Raw genomic sequence first — 23980 nt, 5'->3', positions numbered from 1 at the left:
CTATCTCTCCCTCCTTCCCTGCCTTTCTTTCTCTCTCTCTCTTGTTTTCTTTCTCTCTCTCTCTCTCTCTTTCTTTCTCTCTCTCTTTCTCTCTCTTGCTGAGCTTCGCGGCACACCTGACCATGTCTCGCGGCACACTAGTGTGCCCCGGCACACTGGTTGAAAAACGCTGATCTAGAGAACATCAGGCTGCATATCTGAAGTCTAAATTATTTGTACATTAAAAATAATCAGGAACTTTTTTTTGTTCTTGTTTCTGTTTGTGTTTCTTTTGTTTTTGCAATTGAGCTTATCAAGTAGAATGAATTGCTAAAAAAACAATTATATCCATCTAAAACTCTTGTGTCTGTTTGGTTGCTTGTAACCTTCAATTGGGTGAAATGATACACCATAAGGCAACAATTCTTCAATCAATGTACCTCAAATGGGCTAACAAGACTAGACTTTCAATCCTGGGCCTAGAAAGTTTAGAACTAAGACGCCTTAAACAAGATCTAAGTATTGCCCACATCCTGCCTGTTGGCGACTACTTCAGCTTCAACCACAACAACACAAGAGCACACAACAGATTTAAACTTAATATTAACCGCACCAAACTTGACTGTAAAAAATATGACTTCAGTAACCGGGTTGTCGAAGCGTGGAACTCATTACCGGACTCCACAGTGTCATCCCCAAACCCCCAACACTTTACCCTTAGATTATCTATGGTTGACCTATCCAGATTCCTAAGAGGTCAGTAAGGGGCAAGTACAAGTTTACTAGAGTGCCTTCCGTCCCCTGTCTTATTGCTCTCCTATATCTCCTATATCTTTCTTCTATTCCTATATCTCTTCTTCTATTCTTTCATTGATATGTTCTATTACTATATCTTCTTTTCTATTATTTCTTAGATATATTTTACTATGAGTATCTCCTCTATAACCTTCATCATGTATTTTACTATGTGTATATAGATATATACCCACCAAAACCCTCATTGTGCATTGGACAAAATAAATAAATAAAATAAATAAAAAACTTACAGAACATGTCCAAAATCCAGAACCCATGACTAATTGCCATTGGAATTTGACAAAGGTGTGGCCACTTCAATGCTATTGTACTGCCATGTCACTATGACCAAAAAGTGTTGTAATGTTTCCAACATTCCCTGCCAGTTTACTACAAGAAAAGTCAATGAAGAAGATGGCTGGAAGTCAGAAGCTGCTTCTGATCAAACTGCATTTTTACCCAACCATATCATTTTATTTCTTTGTTATGTATGGAAAAATATCTGATATAATGATCCAATGAATCATACGTTATGTAGTTCCTTTAAAAGATTTCTATTAGGCTAGTAGAAGAACTCATGCAGCAGCACTGCCTCTATTTAGGAGCCGTGGTGGCACAATGATTGGAATGCCGTATTGCAGGTTAATTCTGCTAACTGTCAAGGGTTCAATCCTCACTGAGTCAAGGTTGACTCAGTCTTCCATTCTTCTGAGGTTGGTAAAATGAAGACCCAGATTGTTGGGAGCAATGTGCTGACTCTGTAAACTGCTTAGAGAAGCTGTAAAGCACTATGAAGTGGTAGATAACTAAGTGCTCTTGCTGCTCCGAGTCTTCAGAGAAGGGCGGCATACAAATCTAATAAATAATTAATAATAATAATTTAAAGGAAGCCAGAATTTTTTTAAATTTGTTTGTTTTGTCCAATACACAATAATAAACAATGAAGGTTATAGAGGATATATACGAGTAGAATCTATCAAAGAGAGAATAGATGTACAGTATTTGTAATGTTATCTATTTAGATATTCAATAGCAACAAGTTAATTTCATTTATTAACTTTCTTTTTCTCTTTTTTTAAATATATTTTTTATTTTTTCACCATCTTTACATAAACATGCATACATATATCATAATAACCAAAATGTACTTATATGTTGCTGTCCAAAATGTTATCTCTTATCCATATTTAAATATATATTTATATTTTCCTAGGTATATCTACTATTATTCTAATGCTACTTCCTTACTCCTATTTTTGTCACCTGTAATTTTTTGTCACCTGTAATTTTTGTCTACTACTTGTAATTTTCAATTTTCTTCCAAATTAGTCACTATAGTTTATCTTCCAAACATTCTTATTATCTCTTGTACTGTTAATTTTAGGCCATGCTCCTCCCTTACCTCAATTGTTATCTTTACTCATCATTTCCCCCCACACCTATTTTTTCTCATTTCTAAATGCTCTAAATTTCTAATCTTTTTTTTCCATGTCATATCTCCCTTACAACTTTATTATTCAATTTTTTATTTTAACTCATTTTTCATATTAAGCAAATTCTAATCTTATCACTACACTTCCATCCATTGGTTAATAACAATACTAACTTCCCAATATTCAATAATAAAAAACAACCCCTAATTATCTACAACAAAAAGTCCAATTTATAAAGTGTATGGTCTTATGTAAGGACATTTAAAAAATAATTATATAGCTCTTATAATATTCCAACAGTTTCAGTAATTATTTAAATCTTTTCCACATTCAATCAATTTTATACACTATGTATATCTTTTATAAACTATATCTTATACAGAAAGGTAGTAATGATTCAAATTTTATAATGTTCCAACAATTGAATTTAAACTACAGATTTATTTATTTCTCTTCTTTTCTTTATTCTTTTTTTTCTTTCATCATCAAAATTTAATTCAAACCATCATGTACCAATCTAATATAAGATCTTTAATTTATATATAAAACTTATATATATATATATAAACTTTTAACTTATATATATATAAAACTTTTAACAAGATAATTATTAATTATACACTCTTATACATAACTAATAATGTTGACCAATTAAATGTAAAATAATAATTCTAAAAATTAGAAAAAAAATTCTTTCTATTAACCTTCCCCTTTTCTTCCATTCTCTTTTGGTCTCTCAAAAATTCCACTTCTTGTAATTGTTCCCCTTCCAACCTCTTCTCTTCACTTTTTCTTTCTTTTATTTTTATGCCAATAACATCTTTTTTTCTGAATTCCTTTCCTTCCTTTAAAATCTATTATTCATGTAAATCTGCTCCCAATTCCTCCTAATCTCTTCACCCTATTACCCCTCTTATTTTTTAATTGTTTCTTCTGAATTGTTTCTTCTTTTCTTATCACTGTAAATCCCAACGTAATCATTAATCTGTTTTATTCTCAGTCCCATTTTCATATGTGTAATCTTGTTCTTCATTTTCTTCATTCTCCTTTTCCACCATTGTGTTCTTTATGATCCAGACTCATTTCTATTTTCTTTTCACATCTGATTTCCAAAAGGTAAGTTTTTATGTCTTCATCAATATATTTTAGCATCCTCATCAATTCTTCATAGACCGACGCTTGTCAAGTTCACAATTCACACAATTTGCAGCTTAGGTCCATATATTCTTTTTGTATTTCAGTCCAATCCAATTCAAAATCTTCTTTCACTAAAACAGTGTATCATCAAACACAATAGCACAATGCACACTGCTTTCAAGTCCTTTCAAGTTCCTGTTCTCTTCTGAGAAATAAAGTCAGTCTCCTGCTGACAGCAAATTCAAACTTTACATAGTCTGTTGTAATATTTTCTTTTAACCAGCAGATGGCATTGCTTGTTTTCCAATATAACAAAAACAACCGTTTTACAAATTTTCCAAAGTATTTTAAGTCCACTTAGCACTTATAAGATCTTTTCTTCAAATTTCTTGTTCTTTTTCAGTCTGCTTAACTTCCACTAAGTCCAATCATGAAGAAAGCCTCAAATTTGGGCTTTTAAAATTGTTCCTTTAATTGTCTCTATGGTATTTCCAATTGCTAGATAGCCGCTCATCCCACTTTAATGTCTCTTTTGTTTCCTTTTGAATTTTAAATTTCTTCTTTTGTCATTAAATCACTCACCCAGCTCCAGCACTTCCTCATCCCTCTCCAGCGCAAGATCTTATAACCCAGGCAATTCATGATCCTTTCATTTCAATCATTCTGATCATGGCGACAGAGTCGTCTTCCACAACTGCTGGCCAAGAGACTGGTGCCAGTTCCCTGGGGGGTTTGCAACTGGTGCCTCTCTTCTTCAACACCCCTCCAGGATGTATTTGACCTGGTTCCAACCTGTTTCCAGGTCTCCAAACATCTGGGATTCAAGGTTTCTTGCAGGGCAGAGGGAGACACCCTAGCACTGGGACATTGGCCATGCCCCCTCTCCAATTTTCTTTCTCTGTATCTCCTCTTCCTATGTCATCGTAAACTAAAATTGGATTTACCTAGATTTTAGGAATGTCTACTGACCAATCTTCAAACTGAGAACTGCCTTTTAGAAACTAGAAGATCTGTACTGCTTCTCATTCTACAAAATTAGTGATATAAGCTAACCTCGCATACAAAAATGGATTCTAAATAACAGGTGACATTGTTCGATAAGTGGCAACCAATGTTCCCTCTAATTTTTTTTTGGGTTGGGCGGAAAAGTATAGTGTCTGAGCGGCAGTCCCTTCAGGACTGGGTGGCACAGAAATAATAAACAAACAAACAAACAAACAAACAAATAAAAAACCCACCCTGTTTTGCCTCAGAGAATTTCAAAATAAAATACTGTACTGTGTGTCTATAACAGTGAGCTCATAATAGGGCAACTCTATCAATATCAAAATGCCACTTAAATAGTTGAGCTAGTTTCAAACTAGATTTTGATTTTCTTTCTCTCTTCCTTACTCCCATTCTTTTTCTTTCTCTTTTCCTTCCTCTCTTTTTTCTATCTGTTTCTCTCTCTTCCTCTCTTCCTCTCTCTCTCCTTCCCTCTCATTCTTTCCCTTTCGGCTTCTGGGCAGGTTTGGAAAACTCTGAGTTGATGATGATTTTTAAGTGAGCGATTGCTCACTGCTCAGCTTAGAGGGAACTATGGTGGCAACCCGAATGCAAGTCAGATATTCTTGTCTGAGAGATGCAAAGTCGCATCCCTACAGTTAATAAAAATGAATTCAATCCACTTCAGCTCATTGCCCCTTTTGATCTGATTTCTTATGCAGAAAAAGCTTCAACCAGGCAACTCTATCAACAATCCGTGTTTAAAATCTGTGATATTAACATTACCTGCAACCTTTTCATTCTTTTATAGCTCTGTGTCTTGCAATTCCTCCCGTAAGATGGTGCACAATATCCCCTAAAGAGCAGGACAAATGCCTAAGGCTTAAGCGGGACTGCTTTGCCCAACAACAATCCAGCACTTTTCCAGAACTGGTTTGTGTGAAGAAGAATGATTACCAGGAGTGCATAGTAGCTATTAAAGTAAGTGACTGCTGACGTCTGCATAGGAAGCTGGGAAACTTCCTGAGTTCATTGTTCAAAGAATCTAATTTTTAAAATTCCTCTTCAAAGAATGATTGATTTGGAAGGTTCCAAAGAGAAAGAAAACAGGAGCAAGTACTGTAGAAAATAGAATCTCATACATGGAAGCAGAATTTGGAAAAATATACTTGGATGATGGGAAATTGACATAGCCTCAAATGATGCAATCAGTATAAAATATTTTTTTGGCCACTTATTGAATTTTCAGATTTCAGAACAGTCATTTATTGTTTGCAAAATGTATTTAGTAGATCAGAGGCCCCCAACCTTCTGGGCACCATGGAAAGAAGTTTTACCATGGAACAGAGTGGGTGTGGTTTCACTTGTTTGTGAAGACCGGTTTCTGGCATGCCATGGAACGGTACTTGGGGTTTGAGAGTTTGGGACCCCTGCATTAGATCAATAAAATGCTGACTACAGGGAATTTGCAGAGGGATTCCCTGTAGTCAGCCCAGCTAGGGAGGAAGGAGGGAACTGGGCCACACAAACAGTTGGCCAATTTGTGTGAGAGGCATGCTGGGCCAAGGCCCAATAGTGAGCCGCAACCTTGCGCTTGGAGATTCCTGGTCTATATAGTCAAAAGGTTACAATGATCATATGATTAAATTCTCCATTCCTTTACCTTCCCTATATAATAGAGGCCAGGCTTCAATCACAAAGTTGTAGATTAATTTAATTTTCTTGATTTCCTCTGTGGATGCTCCTGACTTTGGACAGAATCAGCTTAAGAATCCCATGAAACTATCAACTGACCTAGAAGCCTAGAAGCTCTGTTCAAGATAGCATTATCAGTCTTCATGGCAAATATGTTGTGAAAAAAAGGGAAGTCGTGTAATTTCCAGATCTAGGAGAAAACAAGGAGATAAAATGGTCATGCATTCATGATATATTTTATGCCAAAGTAATATTTTTCATCATCATCATCATCATCATTATTATTATTATTATTATTATTATTATTATTATTATTATTATGTCAATACAACACAGCAACCGAGATCACTATGCTGGATTTCGTATTTCATCACCAGTTGGGTGCTTCCCAAGCACCTAGGGCTGCGTGATGTAGCGGCGAATTATGTTGGCCGATCCCAGTAAAGCCTTTTGCAATTGACAGATGGAGATTTTGTCAATTCCGATGGTTTTAAAATGTCCGCTGAGATCCTTTGGCACTGCATCCAGCGTGCCAAGTACCACTTGGACCACTTTCACTGGCTTATGCCAGAGTCGTTGCAGCTCGATTTTTAGATCTTCATATTTCACTAATTTCTCTACCTGCTTCTCCTCAATTTTGCTGTCTCCTGGGATTGCGATGTCGATGATCCATGCTTTCTTTTTCTCCACAAACAGGATGTCTGGTGTGTTATGTTTCAGAATTCGGTCAGTCTGAAGTCAGAAGTCCCAAAATAATAATAATAATAATAATAATAATAATAATAATAATAATAATAATAATAATAATAATTGTTATTATTGTTGTTGTTGTTATTATTATTATTATTATTATTATTATTATTATTATTATTATTTAGATTTGTATGCCGCCCTTCTCCGAAAACGCAGGGTGGCTCACAGAATAAATATAGGAACAAAGCATACAAGACAAATCTAATATATTTTAAAAACTTTATAGCTAAAAACCCTATGTGTTACTCAATCAGACAATCAAATCACACCATGTATCACATTTATTGCTCATTGGGGCAAGATCTAATATTATCTAACATTTATGTGTTTTTTTTAGAACTCAGAAGCAGATATCATTACTTTAGATGCTGGTCACATTTTAGAAGCAAGCTTGACCCCTTATAATCTAAAGCCTATTATAGCTGAACTTCATTCAAAAGACTCAGGAGGTAAATTTGAATAGGATTGATCTGAAAATGCAAAGAGGCTGCATAATCTATTCAATGGTTGCTCATTGGGAGGGAAGATGATATGGGACCTGCCCAGAGTATGGACTCCAACCATACTGCCTTTTAGAAGCCGTGAAAACGTGGGTCTTCCGCCAGGATATTAATTTGGAGCTTCTGGGGTAGACATACAGCATAGATATTTTGTGTTTTTAATAAGAGGATTTTGGCTTGGATTTTTACTATTATGTTGCTGGTATTTGCCAACCACAGTTTTGTATACTGTAAAGGATAAGTGGCCTTACAAATTTGATAACAAAATAAAGATAAAGTTGCTAATTAAACTAGATCTGTGGGTTGCTATAGCTGACCATGCAGAATCCATTTGGAAATTCACTCAAACGAAGCCATAAGGGACTGGGTTTGGGGATTTGCTGCATGCAGGGTTTATGTTCCAGTTCAGTAAAACTTGACAACTTGAAGATGTATGGACTTACTGTAATTCCTAGAATTCTCCAGCCTGGAAATTCTGAGAGTTGAAGCCCATTAATTTTCAACGTGTCAAGTTTGAGAAACACTGCAAAGACTTTCTTGGTATTGATATTGACCCTTGGAGGCTCCAGATTTATTTAAGATGAGTTTTGGATTTGTGATCCAAGTGCTAGGATAATTTCACATGCTTAGGGTATTTTCTGTTCTTCAGCTTTAGGCTGCCAGACTCTTGTACCCAAACTTCTGGAAACCAAGTCATTTTCAGATATCCCCTTTCAGAATTTCCATTCCTTCCTCTCCTATAGTTATGATGGTGGCCTGATGTTTTCTTTGGATCACATTTATCAATTACTGGTGAAGTCCTCTGGATTGATCAAAAGAGAAAGCGTGTCCTTTCTCCTTTTCAAGATACAGTCTCTGTGTTTTACATTTCCCTAACACCTTAAGGCAGTGGTCCCCAACGTTTTTTCCACCAGGGACCAGTTTCACAAGACAATTTTTCTATGGCCCGGTGGGGGTGGAAAGGGGTGTGGTTGGGGGCGGGATTAAGCATGGGGGTGCTGGTCCTCCCTGCCCCTCTTTCCCACCATCACCCTGTTGCCGGCAGAACCTGCTTCCCAAGCCCTCTTGCCCAGCGGGAGCTAAGCGCTGGAGAGAGGGGGTCAGGCTGGCCCTCCTGCCTCCCCCCAGCCAAAAACGCAAAAGCGCCCCGCCACAGAAGCCAAAAGAGGCTTGAGCCTCTCGGTTCTTCCCGCCCCTCTGTCCCGTCCATCGTCCTGTGGCCGGCAGAACCTGCCTCCCGAGGCCTCTTGCCCGGCGGGAGGCGAAGCGCTGGAGGGAGGGGGTGGCGGGATGACGGCCGGTAGCTGCTGATTCCACGGACCGGTGCAACATGCCCTGCGGCCCGGTACTGGTCCGCGGCCCGGTGGTTGGGGACCCCTGCCTTAAGGAAATCAATTTCACCTTAAAACAGTCTTTAATTTACTTAATTCATTTATGCAAATAGTTTCAAGATGTTAACCTTACAAGCAATTATAATAAAAGTACATTGACACTCCTAAATATATATAGTTTGCTTAATATAGCCAGATGCTTCCTCAATATAGTGTAAGGAATCCTTACTAAGGATATTACATGCTAATGACGTTTGTTCACTTTGCTACAAATAGTTTCTTAAACAATATTGTTGGAAATAGACAGAGACTATAGTTATAACCTACATTTGATTTCTCATTCTCTCCTTAGCGGCAACTACTACTAGTTATTATGCTGTTGCTGTTGTGAAGAAAGGAACTGTTTCTTCACTTGAAGACCTCAGAGGAAAGACATCTTGTCACACTGGTTTTAGAAAATCTGCAGGCTGGTACATCCCAGTAGGAACTTTCCTGTCTTTGAATCTTATGCAGTGGGAGGGAACAGAATCAGAACCTGTAGAAAACGGTAAGAAAAATCTCTAGAGCTCTATTTGTCTATTTATCATCTATATCCATATTTATTATTTTTTACAAAGCACAGAAGGTTTTCCTAATGTCATGGCTTCAATCGGCATTTTGGGGCTGAGGGTATAGGTCACTCTGGAAATAAAACTAATTTAGGTAGTGGGTAATTTGGATTACGGTAATTCATGGTGGAAACTATTGTAGACCGCCTTCTACCGCACGAATCCCAGCAACTAGTTAGGTCCCACAGAGTTGGCTTTCTCCAGGTCCTGTTGACTAAACAATGTCGTCTGGCAGGACCCAGGGGAAGAGCCTTCTCTGTGGCGGCCCTGACCCTCTGGAACCAACTCCCCCCGGATATCAGAGTTGCCCCCACCCTCCTTGCCTTTCATAAGCTCCTCAAAACCCACCGCTGTCGTCAGGCATGGGGGAATTGAAATTTTCCCTTCCCCCTAGGCTTATAGAATTTATACATGGTATGTTTGTATGTATGATTGGTTCTTTAAATTGGGGTTTTTAAGATTATTTTTAATATTAGATTTGTTTACATTGTCTTTTTATTGTTGTTAGCCGCCCCGAATCTACGGAGAGGGGCAGCATACAAATCTGATTAATAATAATAATAATAATAATAATAATAATAATAATAATAATAGATGGCCAAGAAAGAGTAGAATGTTATCTCAGTATGGAATACGGGCAAATGTGATGGGATGCCACACATGGCCACTTCAAATCTCCACCACTAAATGCTCTGTCTTACACATTAGTAAAAAGAATCAGAATACTACATATAAACTTGGAGGAATTGAACTTATTGATAACCCTCAATCTGTTAAAGACCTTGGAGTACTCATATCCAATGACCTAAGTCCTAGAGCCCACTGCAACAACATTGCCAAAAAGGCTTTAAGAGTTGTTAGCCTAATCCTTCGCAGCTTCTTCTCTGGTAATTTTGAACTGCTAACAAGAGTTTACAAAACATTTGTCAGACCAATCCTAGAATACAGCTCACCTGTATGGAACCCACATTGCATATCTGACATCAACACAATTGAGACAGTCCAGAAATATTTCACAAGAAGAGTCCTTCACTCCTCTTCTCACAACAAAATACCTTACTCCGCCAGACTTGAAATTCTTGGTTTAGACAATTTACAACTCCGTCGTCTCCATTCCGACTTAATTATAGTTCATAAAATCTTATACCAAAATATCCTACCTGTTAATGACTACTTCACCTTCAACTGCAACAACACATGAGCACGAAATCGATTTAAATTAAATGTCAACCGCTCCAAACTTGACTGCAAAAAATACGACTTCAGCAACAGAGTAATCAACGCCTGGAATGCACTACCTGATTCTGTGGTTTCTACTCCTAATCTCAAAACCTTTAATCTTAGACTATCTACAACTGACCTCTCCCCCTTTCTAAGAGGTCTGTAAGGGGCGTGCATAAGCGCACCCCCGTGCCTGCCGTCCCTGTCCTATTGACTTCTTTTGTTATTTTTATCATTAGTTATCTAATGTTTTATTTGTACAAATGACCACCCTATAATTGTTTGACTAAATAAATAAATAAATAAATAAATAAATAAATAAATAAATAAATAAATAAATAAATAAATAAATAAATAAATAAATAAATAAATAAATAGTATACAAATAACACCAAAACCTTCTGTAATTGTTTCTTGTACAATGTGGAAATCCACCTCTTTCTATTAGTTCTTGTAATAATGGAGGTTTGGGGGGCTTTTAGAAAGTGCTCATATTGAGGATAGAATTATATAAAAATGGTTCTATTCCATTCTATTCCCTTTAAATCTAGTTTGATGTTTTTGCAAGCTTATATCATAAGCTTATATTCCTGGTCAAACTAGTCATTTTTTGTTTTAACAATTCCTCAGAGATTTTCCAGCTATACTCATAATGGAAATAATTTTAGAGAAAGCATAATGCTTAAATGTATGAAATTAGCCTCTCAGTAAGGGCAATACTTCCATGAAGACATTATTTATCCTGGACAGAATTGTCGGAAATAAATTATACTGCAGGAGGAACCGAGAACTGCAGAAATGGTAATAAATAAAGGCAAATGATCATGCTCTAAAGCAATGTTTCCCAACGTTCGCTGGCTGGGGAATTCTGGGAGTTGAAGTCCAAATATCTTCAAGTTGCCAAGATTGGGAAACACTGCTCTAAAGAGCAGAGCAGAAAAGGATAGCCAAGATATCAGAGAATACATCTGGCACCATTAAAACTTTATAAAAGTGTACGCTCCACATGTGAATGATCATAAGTGGCATCATGAAGTTGAGGGTTTTTGTATAATCTTTCAAAATTCCCCAAAATACAAATTAACACATAAAGTTGTGATAAAGAAAGGGTAGTTTACAGGATGCTATATGGAAATGTTAAAAGAATGGTATGAATATAAAATGGTTTTACATACACTTCTTTATCTTTATTTTATATATTTAATTTCTTTTACATATTATTTATTACCATCCATTTTGTACCCTACACAAGTTGCTTTCTCCAAAAAACCCTCCTGTGTAATATGTTTAAGAATAGGAATATTTCTTCATCTTTTCTCCCGCCTTTGGTTCTCCATATATTATTTTCATATAAACACAGCTATAGGAAAATGTTCCCTATATAAAACAATATTTTTGATTGCCTTACATTTTTATTGCCTTATGTAACTATGGAGCAGGATCTAGAAAGTGTGTTTACTTATATGGAGGACAGAAGGAAAAGGGGGGACATGATCGAAACATTTAAATATACAGTATTAAAGGGTTATTGTTGTGAGCCGCCCCGAGTTTGCGGAGAGGGGCGGCATACAAATCCAATAAACCTAAATAAGGTCCAGGAGGGAAGTTTTTTTAATAGGAACGTGAACACAAGAACAAGGGGACACAATCTGAAGTTAGTTGGGGGAAAGATCAAAAGCAACATGAGAAAATATTATTTTACTGAAAGAGTAGTAGATCCTTGGAACAAACTTCCAGCAGACGTGGTAGATAAATCCACAGTAACCGAATTTAAACATGCCTGGGATAAACATATATCCATCCTAAGATAAAATACAGAAAATAGTATAAAGGCAGACTAGATGGACCATGAGGTCTTTTTCTGCCGTCAGACTTCTATGTTTCTATGTTTCTATGTTTCTATATGATCTTGTAGGGATCATACTTTCTCAAATGGTTTGCAGCTGCTGTCCATAAGTAAGATATGTGTGAGATTTATGATTTCTGACATCACAGGGGAATCTATAATTTTCTGATCTGAGATTGTTTACCGTCTACTTTCTTTGAAGGAAAAGAGGCTCCTGTCACTCTTGAATATAAGCATGCCATGATGTGAGGCACAGTACGGTTGATCCAAACTTGAAGAATACAATTTATGTCCAGTTAACGAAGCAGTGGAAGTGATATGCCAGTGCCTGGAGGCTGTTGGGGCCTGGATGGGTGTCAACAAACTCAAACTCAACCCAGACAAGATGGAGTGGCTGTGGGTCTTGCCTCCCAAGGACAATTCCATCTGTCCGTCCATTACCTTAGGGGGAGAATCATTGACCCCCTCAGAGAGGGTTCGCAACTTGGGCGTCCTTCTCGATCCACAGCTCACATTAGAGAAACATCTTTCAGCTGTGGCGAGGGGGGCGTTCGCCCAGGTTCGCCTGGTGCACCAGTTCCGACCCTATTTGGACCGGGAGTTGCTGCTCACAGTCACTCATGCCCTCATCACCTTGAGGCTTGACTACTGTAATGCTCTCTGTATGGGACTACCTTTGAAAAGTGTTCGGAAACTTCAGATCGTGCAGAATGCAGCTGCGAGAGCAATCATGGGCTTTCCCAAATACAGTCTGCATTGGTTGCCGATCAGCTTCCGGTCACAATTCAAAGGTATTGGTTATGACCTATAAAGCCCTTCTTGGCACCGGACCAGAATCTCTACGGGACCGCCTTCTGCTGCACGAATCCCAGCGACCAGTTAGGTCCCACAGAGTGGGTCTTCTCCGGGTCCCGTCAACTAAACAATGCCGCTTGGCGGGACCCAGGGAAGAGCCTTCTCTGTGGCGGCCCCGGCCCTCTGGAACCAACTCCCCCCAGAGATTAGAATTGCCCCCACCCTCCTTGCCTTTCGTAAGCTACTTAAAACCCATCTCTGCCTAGGCCTTTACAATTTTATGCATGGTATGTCTGTATGTATGTTTGGTTTTTATATTAATGGGTTTTTAATCGTTTCTAGTATTGGATTATTATTGTACCCCGAGTCTCCGGAGAGGGGCGGCATACAAATCAAATAAATAAATGAATGAATGAATGAATGAATGAATAAATAAATAAAATAAATTTAATAATGTAAAGGACCTACTACCTTTATTGTACTAATAAAGGACTGTCAAAGCTTACCCATATGATTTCTTTTTACAGCTGTAGGACGATTTTTTCCAGCCGGTTGTGTCCCAGGTCTTAAAGATTTACCAAAACTGTGCCGTGCTTGCAAGACCGGAACCTGTGACTGGAATGATGGTTTTGCTGGATATTCAGGAGCGTATCAGTAAGTAGCACATTCTTTTTCCCACAAGCCACGGCAAACTTTGATCGTGCGTCTATAACTACTTCTGAAATATAGTTTATCAGGGTGCATGCCCTCCAATTAAGTTCAACTTTTTAAAGTTCATATTCTGTTCACATATAGAACAAAAGATATTTTTAATGGAATAAAAGACAATTTGAAAGAAAAAAGAAAGAAAAGAAAAAAGAGAGCAAGAAATAAGAAAGTTCAGGAAATGAAATGAAAGAAAAAGATAAAGTTACATATGTGAATGACTTCTGACCTTCATTTAAAAGATAATTCCCATCTTTTTGTCCCACTTCCTGCTCAGGTAATATGAAATCGCTTTAGTGTTCATATTCAGGTAGTCCTCAATGTAGGACCACAACTGAACCCAAAATTTCTTTTGTTAAGCAATGGTCATTCTTAAGAGAGTGTTGCCTCATTTTACAACACTTTTTGCCACAATTATAAAGTGAATTGCTGTAACTAACATGGTTGTTAACTGAATCTGGCTTTTCCAATGACTTTGCTTGTCAGTAGGTCGGAAAAGGTCATTGCATCCCCATCCAGGACACTAGTCACAAGGGTCATAAATGCACGCCAGTGATCAAGCATCTGAATTTGGATCATGTGATCATGGGGATGTTGCAATGGTCATGCGAAAAACTCTCATAAGTCCCTTTTTTCAGTGCTCTTGTACCTTCAAATGGTCACTAAATGAATGATTATAATCAAGGAGCCCCAACACCCCCACCCTGTGATGGGCGCCTATGGGTATGGTCAGATACGCAGAACTGGTAGAAAAATTTTGAATTTTTTTCTTTTTTTCCCTTCTGGGCTCTGGGTATGTTTTTCCTACCGCAGTAATTTTTCTACCAGTTCTGCATACCTGACTATACCCGTGGAAGCCCATCACTAGTTCTAATTTATCTTGCTACTAGTTCGCTTCCTCCAGTGCAACATGGACGCACCTCATGGGCACTCGTGAGCTTTGCACAGTGGCAAAAATTAAAAAATTTTCCCCAAAAGAGCTGAAAACAAGATGGCAAAAACTCAGCTCCTGAGTTTTGAAGGGAAAAAAAAACAGAACCCCTCCCCCAAAATAATAATAATTTTAAAAAAACGATGGCGGTGCCCAAATCTGTTCCATGACATCATCTTGACGTCACCAGTGGTTTGCTACTGATTCGGGCCAAACTGGTCCGAACTGGGAAGAACCATCTTTTTGTTTTCTTATTGTCCATGGAAGTGCCCAAGAAAGCCCTTATAGTGACCTTCTAACAAAGAGGAATGAAGAATTTAACTGGGGAATTCTGGGAGTTGAAGTCCACAAGTCTTAAAGTTGCCAAGGTTGGAGACCCCTGCTCTAGGTCACATTGACTGATGGTGTTACCAACTACCTCCCATCAATGTACAGTATAGATTTATATTTTTAGAATCGTCTTTGCTTTTGGAATGAGGCAGTATTGGAGCAATCTAAAGTTTGGTACCCTAAGCAAGTGCCTTGTTGGCTTTGGATAGTCATATTTGGGCAGTTTGGATAGGTTGCTTCTATTCAGTTGAAAAAACAGAAATGTTCAGACATAGGTCGGTTCACCCACCAGTAGTTAGGACAACCTTCTTCTGGTACTCGGCCTACTGTTGGCCGGCATTTCTCCCGGGAGCAAAGCAGCCTTGAACTGGTGAGCTCAAGCTATCCACACCAGTCTCAGCCTCTGCAGGTTGGATTACTTAGCAACATAACAATAGCATTTAGACTTATATACCGCTTCATAGTGCTTTTACAGCCCACTTTAAGTGGTTTATAGAATCGGTGTATTGCCCCCAACAATCTGGGTCCTCATTTTACCCACTTCGGAAGGATGGAAAGCCGAGTCAACTTTGAACTGGTGGTGAGATTTGAACTGCTAAACTACAGCTAGCAGTTAGCTGAATTAGCCTGGAATGCTGCACTCTAACCACTATGCAACCCCGACTCACATACATATGTGCTGCACTTACAATATGCAAGAAATATAATACTTAACCACTATCCATTCCTAATATTTTATCTTTTTCTTTCATAAGGTGTCTGAAATCTGGAGCTGGACATGTGGCTTTTGTGAATGATGCAGTCTTATTAGGTATGAATCTGGAAAAATGCTAACCTGTAAATTCAAATACCAAAAAGTGCTTAAACCTATGACTATTTGCAGATGGATTTCATTTCTCAAACCAATTTTCTTACATCATCATGAATTGGTCTGAACCTGGAGGAACCCAGGTTTGGTCACCCAGATCTGCAGGTATTTTATCTTTGGTCTTTCATGGAATTATGATTTCCTGTTCAATGATGGTGCGTAACTTGGAGGTCTTCCTGGATTCATAGTGATTGTTCAATGAGCAGGTTTCAGCTGTCAGCTACAGAAAGACCTTTGCACAGATTTATCTGGTGATTTTTTTTTCTCTAATCAAAAAGGTTAATTTAGTCATGTTGCATGTTCAGCATCTTCACCAATTATTCTTTTCCTCTGGGTAGTGAAACCTTTCCACTTTTTGATAACTGAAGTAACATTTCCACTTCAAAGCTGCATTGATTTCCAGTTTGTTTCCATATGTTATTTAAGGAGCTAGTTGTTACCTATTGTTCTGCCTGGCTGTGGGCCACCCAGAAATGAAGTAATTAACCAAACACACACACACACTCGCAGGCTTGTAAAAAGAAAGCAAAGGGTTTTTTTTATATAGAGAAGGCTGCAAGCCTTGGCATCTGCCAGAGCAATGTTAGTTTATGTGTGCAACAGGTCAGAGTTAATCGCTCAAGTCAGCACAGAAGCCTTTCTGGCTCACGTCAGCCAAATAACTCACAGCTTCAGTGTCAGAATGTCCAAAGATATCCAAAGCAAACATGAAACCATGATTCATCAAAGTCTTTCTCCAAAAACTGAACAATAAATTCCCACAACGTCTTCTGCTGAACCACCCCCTTTTCAAGGCTCCGGCAGTGTCTTTCATTCCTAATACCTGTGACCTAGAACCTGGCAGCTGCTCTTGGTGTCCCAGCATTCTCCTGACCCGAACATTGATAATAGGGTCGTCTCTTATGTCCTCCCCATCTGACTCAGGTGAAACTCTGGCCGGAGATCTGACCAGCTCCATTTCCCCTCTCTGCCTCTCCAACCCCTTCCTCATCCTTTTCTGCCTCTGGTTCACTGTCTGATTCCTTATCAAACCAGACAGGTTTTCTGTGAACGGACGGCTCCAGCTCCTGTGAGTCAAAATCAACAGCCATAGGAGCTGGCCTGAAGCCAATCACAAAACCCATAAAGCCTTATATGGCATAGGGAATTACTTGAAGGATTCCCTCTCTCCCATAATTACTTGAAAGACCACCTGTCTCCCAATTCAATTTGGCACATTTGGGGCACTCTCCATTCCATCAGTTAAGCAATTCCATCTATCAGCATCCCAAGAACACACCTCCTCTGTTGCACTTCCTGCCATTTGGAATGAGTTGTTGCCTTCCCTCCAGGATCTGAACGGTCCTCACCAGTATTGGGGGTTGCCAATACTGCAGCTACCAGTGTGCTGCACGTGCAGCTTCAGGTCTCTGGTGTGTCCACTTGTGCATCCCAGCAAGATTTTGCTTCCACGCATGCAGAAGTATGCGGAGGGAGCATAATCTTGTGAGGGGATATGTGTGTGAGAGATTTTGGTGATCTTTTTGCTTCCACGCATGCGCAGAAGCAAAAAATTGCAGAAATCTCTCGCGTGTGTGTCCCCTCACATGATTTTGTTTCCTGTGCATACACAGAAGCAAAATCTCTCTCAGGTGCGCATACATGCACGCCAGAGGCCCAAAGTTACACACAACTCCAGTTTTACTACCGGTGAGGCATTCTCATCCATACCGGTAGGAACACACTATTGGTCCTTCCTCTATTTATGTTTTAAAGGAGTCTGAAGATTTGGCTCTTCACCCAGACCTTTCAGGAGGATTTCTAAAATGTTGTTATTTTGGTATCCTTCCCCTTCCTTTTTGCTTTTTGTCTTTTCCATTGTCTTTCTTTTTTACTCTTGAAATTATTGCTTTTTAAAAAAGTAATTCAAGTGGCATACACATTTAATAAATCACAACAGCAGCAACATAGTGGAGCTTACTTTGTTTTTTTTAGATACACTCACTGTTGCCTTTTATTCTCCACAGCTGACAGTGCAGAAGAAAGAAGCAACTATGAGTTAGTTTGTCGTGATGGAACCAAAAGGCCTGTTGAAGAATATAAAGACTGTCACTTGGCTAGAGTGTCAGCTCATGCTGTGGTGTCCCGAAATGATGCTCTGATAGCTAACATCTGGAAATTCTTCTCTTATGCACTGGTATTTATCATTTTTTTAAAAATAAAACAGAGGACAAAAATAAATATCACGAATGTCTCAATTCCAATTTTACGAAGGACTAAAAGAAGAATAATGTTTTAAAGCTACGAGTAGGAAAATGCTAGCTTGAAAAGGGAGTGCCACAAATAAAGCTATTTTGATTGATTTGTATGCTATGAAGTTCATTTTAAAAAGAACAAAGAAATAGTCATTTACATTGTTCCCACTGACCTGGTATTGTGAGTCATTTTGACCACAGCCAGCTAGAGAATAGAAGTTCTTTTGACTGACAGCACTGTGCCTTTTTGTCAATGGTTCATAAATTTCATATAATTCAAAATTTGCCTGACCCATTAGTTAAAATAATAATGATATCATTGTGATAGTTTCATGGAAGAACTGATATTTTAGATTGCTACACACACAAAAATCAGCCAAATAGACAATGAGTACAAATTTTCACTCTTTATACTAAAGGCTGAAAATAACAAATTTGCCACTATCTTTTAAAGGGAAAAGTAGTAAACTGCTGCCAAGTCAAAATTATGCTGAAATTCCCAAGCAGATTTACCCAAAGAAGTCTGAATATCTTCAGATGGGTGGTTTCTACAGGTTTCAGTTAAAGGACAGTGCATTGGTGAGGAAATATGGAAGAGTTACAGGTGAAAGTTTTCATCATCTGAATTCCTATCTCCCCTACCATTTCATAAATAAGACGGAGTGATATTTGAACAATAATAGTATAGTGCAGTGATGGTGAACATTTTTTATCTCTGGGGCTGAAAGCGCGTGTGCCCACACTATTGAGCCTGCGCAAGTGTCCACACTCATAACTCAATGCCAGGACAGAGTGAAAAATTGCCTCCCCTGCCCCATGGAGGCCCTCTGGAGGCCAGAAACAGACCATTTCCTAACTTCTGGTGGGCCTGGCAGGCCCATTTTTTTACCCTCCCCAGGCCTCAGAGGCTTCTCCGGAGACTGGAGAGGGTAAAAACACCCTCCCCATCACCCTCAGAGGCCCTTCGGAAGCTGAAAATGCCCTCCCAGAGCCTATGTGCGAGCTGAAAATCAGCTAACTGGAACGCACATGCCGGCAGATATGGCTCTGTGTGCCACCTGTGGCACCCGTGCCATAGGTTCGCCATCACTGGTATAGTGTATAAGATTGTTTAGATAAATAATCAAAACATTATAGATGCCAAGGAAAGAGAAATTGGAAAATAAAATGGAGGAAGAAAAAAGAATTGATATTTTTGACTCCTGATAGTGTTCATTTAAATGAAGAGAATTGCAATAGAATTATATGCAAGGAAAGAGGGGTGAGTGGGTCACAGAATACTTTGGGTAAGGTAAAGCCAAAACTGCTGCAATTCTCCTTCCTGTTTCAATTGCAGGCTCTAGTTTAGAAAAAAAAATCTGAATTTAATTCTGAGTTTTTTCACACTGCAGTAGGTTTCTCCCAAACAGTACCTCCTGAATTTTTCATACAGTTTCATTATTCAAGATTCTTTGTTCTTCCTAATTTCTCTGTTCTCTCAAAGGGTGGGGGAGGCCCTGTTCACAGTCATGCCCTTTTGATCCTCCGTAATGGACTATTGTAATGCCCTTTATGTGGGGCTGACCATGAAGAGTATATGAAAGCTTTAACTGGTACAAAATAGGGTGATGAAGACAGCTACTGGTACCAGTTACTTGGCACATGTAACACCACTGCGCCGTAAACTGCATTTGCTTCTGATATGTTTTTGGATGAAATTCAAAGTGCTGGTTGCCAATTTAAAAACCTTTGTGACTTTGGACTGAACTATATACAGGATCATTTTTCCGCAATTGTCTCTATCAGTCTTATCTGATTTTGCAGAAAGAGTACTCTTCGAGGGTTATCAGATAGGAAGCATTGCCAGACATCTGATCTTTGGAGCATCATCCCCTCTGAAATTAGATTGATCCCATCCCTGTTTACCTTTTTTTTTTTTGAGATCTTGAAAACTTGGCTTTGTGCTTGAGCCTGGGGCCTGGTTGTGGATTAAAGCCCATCTTCTGGTTATATGGGTGATGTTAGATCATGCCCAGCTGCTATGGGTTTTGATTTTTGTTTTCTATTATGCATTCTGTGCTTTCGTTTTATTGCAAGTCGTGTAAAAGTGAGACGGGCAGCTATTCAAATTGAATAAATAAAATAAAACATTGCATTAATTTTCATATTCTATCTCATCTCATTCTTCTTTGATTCATTTTTCTCTTAATGTGAAGGAAAACAAAGAAAAATGTCAACTTTTTACATCTACTCAAGAATCCGGCAAAGATCTCCTGTTCAAGGATAGTGCGGCTGGTCTCGTTCAAGTGCCCGCACGAGCAGATGCTGAACTTTACCTAGGTCCTAAGTACTGTGCTGCAATACAGAGTCTCAAAAAAGGTAAGCAGGGCAGGACTTGTTATGCATTATGAAGTCACAGTGGTGAACACCAGGCATTGAAAATGAGGCATTAGGAAACTGTTTAAAAAAATACTGTAATTAGTTTACTTGTTATCAGCAATACTAGCTTAATTGCAATTCAGTCAGTTGACTGCTTCTAAAAACTCTGTGATGGGGAAAAATGTCAAACTTTGGTCAATGTAGAAACTTTTATGCTTTAGCTACACTCGTGTTGTAATGGGATTGTTTCTTTATGACCAAGATTCATATTTTACACTGAGCTGAAGGTTGCACTGAAGTAATAAAAAGAATAATAATAGCAAACAATAAGCAATAGGATAGGAGAGCAAAAGTCAGTGTAGATGTTCTGGTCCAGCTCCCCAAACACGACAAACCCCCTGAAGTTTGTTTGTTTGTTTGTTTCTGCGACTTGTATGCCACCCAATTCCTCGCAGACTCTAGGCAGCTAGAAACAATTTAAAACAATAAAAACAGCAATATAAAAATTAGAAACAATTATAAAACCCTTAATTTAAACATTCATCCATTCAATGATATGAAAAACAACAATAAAAGCTGTAACACAATTACAAAACATTCATCCATATGGCCGGGAAGTTAACCCAAAGATTCTTTTATTAGGAATCTGGCAAAAAGTTTATCTCTCACAGCAAGTCCGTCCATCTGTGCAGAGGATGAATAGTTGCCTGCCACATCTGTTTATCTCCACCTTCTGCCTTTTATCCCCAGAGCTACTGTGGGACTTTGTTAGCAGCCGTGGCAGAGGTGGGCTGCTAAGGTGGAATGGTGATGTGTGCTCGCCCCTGTGGCTCTGAGTGTTACCAGAGTCCAGCGCAATTACGTTTGCCCAGGTTCGCCTGGTGCACCAGTTGCGGCCCTATTTGGACCGGGACTCACTACTCAAAGTCACTCATGCCCTCATCACCTCGAGGTTCGACTACTGTAATGCTCTCTACATGGGGCTACCTTTGAAGAGTGTTTGGAAACTTCAGATCGTGCAGAATGCAGCTGCGAGAGCAGTCATGGGCTTCCCTAGGTATGCCCATGTCACACCAACACTCCGCAGTCTGCATTGGTTGCCGTTCAATTTCCGGTCACAATTCAAAGTGTTGGTAAGTAAGTAAGTAAGTAAGTAAGTAAGTAAGTAAGTAAGTAAGTAAGTAAGTAAGTAAATAAATAAATAAATAAATAAATAAATTACACTACAGCACCTGGGCAAGTAGCAAAATCATGCGGGGACACGCAGGTGCGGCCATGTTTCAGCATGGCTACTGTCCAGGACTATTGAACTGTGTGTCGTGCCATTCCGGTAGCACCGGGAATGGTAGCCTGTCGCTGGGCATGGGCAAAAAAAGGTTGGGAACCACTGGTCTAAAGATGGTACATTGAGGTTTACAGTGGTTCTTACATCGCTAGTCTCTATTTACCAACAATTAGTTTGCAATATCCTGAGGAATCTGAATGCTTGGTTAATTGAGGTATTTCTTGTCCTTTAGAGAGATCTGATCCAGAGCCTGATACCACGGAAAGAATTGTGTGGTGTGCAGTGGGTAAGGCTGAACAGAAAAAATGCGATGTGTGGAGTGCACAGAGCAATGGTGTCGTTGAATGCGCTGTTGCAGAAACTACAGAAGATTGCCTTATCAATATCATGGTAAGTGCCTGAAGTTTCCACATACCTTTTCACATGAAAACGGTGTCTGAGTCCAGGCACTTTAGCTGAAAACATATTTTTTTTAAAAAACAGAGTACTGTACTAGGTGCAATCCATGAAAAAGACGCGAGTAAAATAAACGAGTAGTTTGTGATTTTGCTGGTACGTGTTAATTGAATATATCCAAGGAATCCCATGTTATGAGTCTCTCATACTGGGCAAGAGGCCTCTGCAACAATGCCCACCATGAGATCTTATAGATATGTTGAATTATAACCCCTATTTTTCTAAGCTGGGAATGATTGAAATAGTTAGAGTAGCAGTATGAGGACAGCTTTCTGTGCACTTACTGTGATGCCTGTGCTCGCAATACCAGTGCCATTTGGTTCCCAGGGAACATACTCAGTGGCCTTTTATCTTCTCCATTTGGATTCTCTCTCCCTTATTTTTCTCCCTTTATTTTATTTTGATTGGAATTGTAACCTGTCCTCTTTGTATTTTATTTCTTTGGTGATATCATTTGGTCCCTAGGATATTTAAATCCCAACGTGAACCAGAAAATGTCTATCCATAGCATGAGACAGTACCCTTTATTTATTAATTTATTATTAATTAATTTATTTATTTTTTAGATTTGTATAGTGCCCCTCTCCATAGACTCGGGGCGGCTAACAACAGTAGTAAACAGCATATAACAAATCTAATGTTTAAAATAAATAAAAACCCTTATTTAAAACCAAACATACACACAACATACCATGCATAAATTGTATAGGCCTAGGGGGGAAAAGGGTAGTTCAGTTTCCCCAAGCCTGGCGACAGAGGTGGGTTTTAAAGAGCTTACAAAAGGCAAGGAGGGTGGGGGCAATTCTGATCTCCGGGGGGAGCTGGTTCCAGAGGGTTGGGGCCGCCACAGAGAAGGCTCTTCCCCTGGGTCCCACCAGACGACATTGTTTAGTTGACGGGACCCGGAGAAGACTGACTCTGTGGGACCTAACCGGTTGCTGGGATTCGTGCGGCAGAAGGCGGACCCAGATGTATTCTGGTCCGATGCCATGAAGGGCTTTATAGGTCATAACCAACACTTTGAATTGTGACCAGAAACTGATCGGCAACCAAGGCAGACTGCAGAGTGTTGGTGTGACATGGGCATACCTGGGGAAGCCCGTGATTGCTCTCACAGCTGCATTCTGCACGATCTGAAGTTTCCAAACATTTTTCAAAGGTAGCCCCATGTAGAGAGTGTTACAGTAGTCGAGCCTCGAGGTGCTTTATTGCTATTCAGTTAGGTCAATATTCTTCCATTATGTTGTTTTTGTGAATTTAGAAATTTCTGTAGCTTGATTTCTATGGACTAGGTCCTGAAAATGTTGGATTTCCCCTGACTCTCTTGCCATAACCTCTCTCCACTCCTTTGGAGAAAAATATATGGAGAAAATCCAACGGCAGGAAACAAGAAGATGATTCATTTTTCTTCTTCTCCTCGTTTTAAAAATATAGAAATTGCAATAGGCAGAGCTGAGAGTGCACACTTGCTTAATACTGCCCTGTCAGATAAGCCTTTTTATAAGATACTTGTTTCCCTGCCCATGATTTTCAGTTTTGTTCACTCATTGTTCAGTCACCTCGCTGTCTTATTGAGTGTGCTTGGTTGGTTGGTTATTCAAACTATTGGTTGGATTTATTTATTTTATTTATTATTTTATTTATTTATTTTGTCCAATGAGGGTTTTTGTAAAATACATGATGATGGTTATAGAGGAGATACTCATAGTAAAATATATCTAAGAAAGAATAGAAAA

At 38.9% G+C, this 23980-nt stretch overlaps 1 protein-coding gene across 1 annotated transcript in view; it reads left to right on the top strand.

Moving 5' to 3' along the window:
• TF (transferrin) overlaps positions 1-23980 on the top strand; it is a 38198-nt gene that overhangs the window by 3637 nt on the left and 10581 nt on the right. The window contains exons 2-9 of the mRNA XM_070753178.1: positions 5140-5309; positions 7114-7225; positions 8960-9154; positions 13605-13731; positions 15799-15854; positions 17918-18087; positions 20341-20503; positions 22021-22178. Of these exons, the coding sequence (XP_070609279.1) occupies positions 5140-5309; positions 7114-7225; positions 8960-9154; positions 13605-13731; positions 15799-15854; positions 17918-18087; positions 20341-20503; positions 22021-22178 (1151 nt within the window). The remainder of the gene's footprint in view (positions 1-5139; positions 5310-7113; positions 7226-8959; positions 9155-13604; positions 13732-15798; positions 15855-17917; positions 18088-20340; positions 20504-22020; positions 22179-23980) is intronic.

This window comes from Erythrolamprus reginae, chromosome 5 (assembly GCF_031021105.1).
Source record: "Erythrolamprus reginae isolate rEryReg1 chromosome 5, rEryReg1.hap1, whole genome shotgun sequence".
Classification (NCBI taxonomy): domain Eukaryota; kingdom Metazoa; phylum Chordata; class Lepidosauria; order Squamata; family Dipsadidae; genus Erythrolamprus; species Erythrolamprus reginae.
This window is presented reverse-complemented; position numbering and strand designations above follow the sequence as displayed.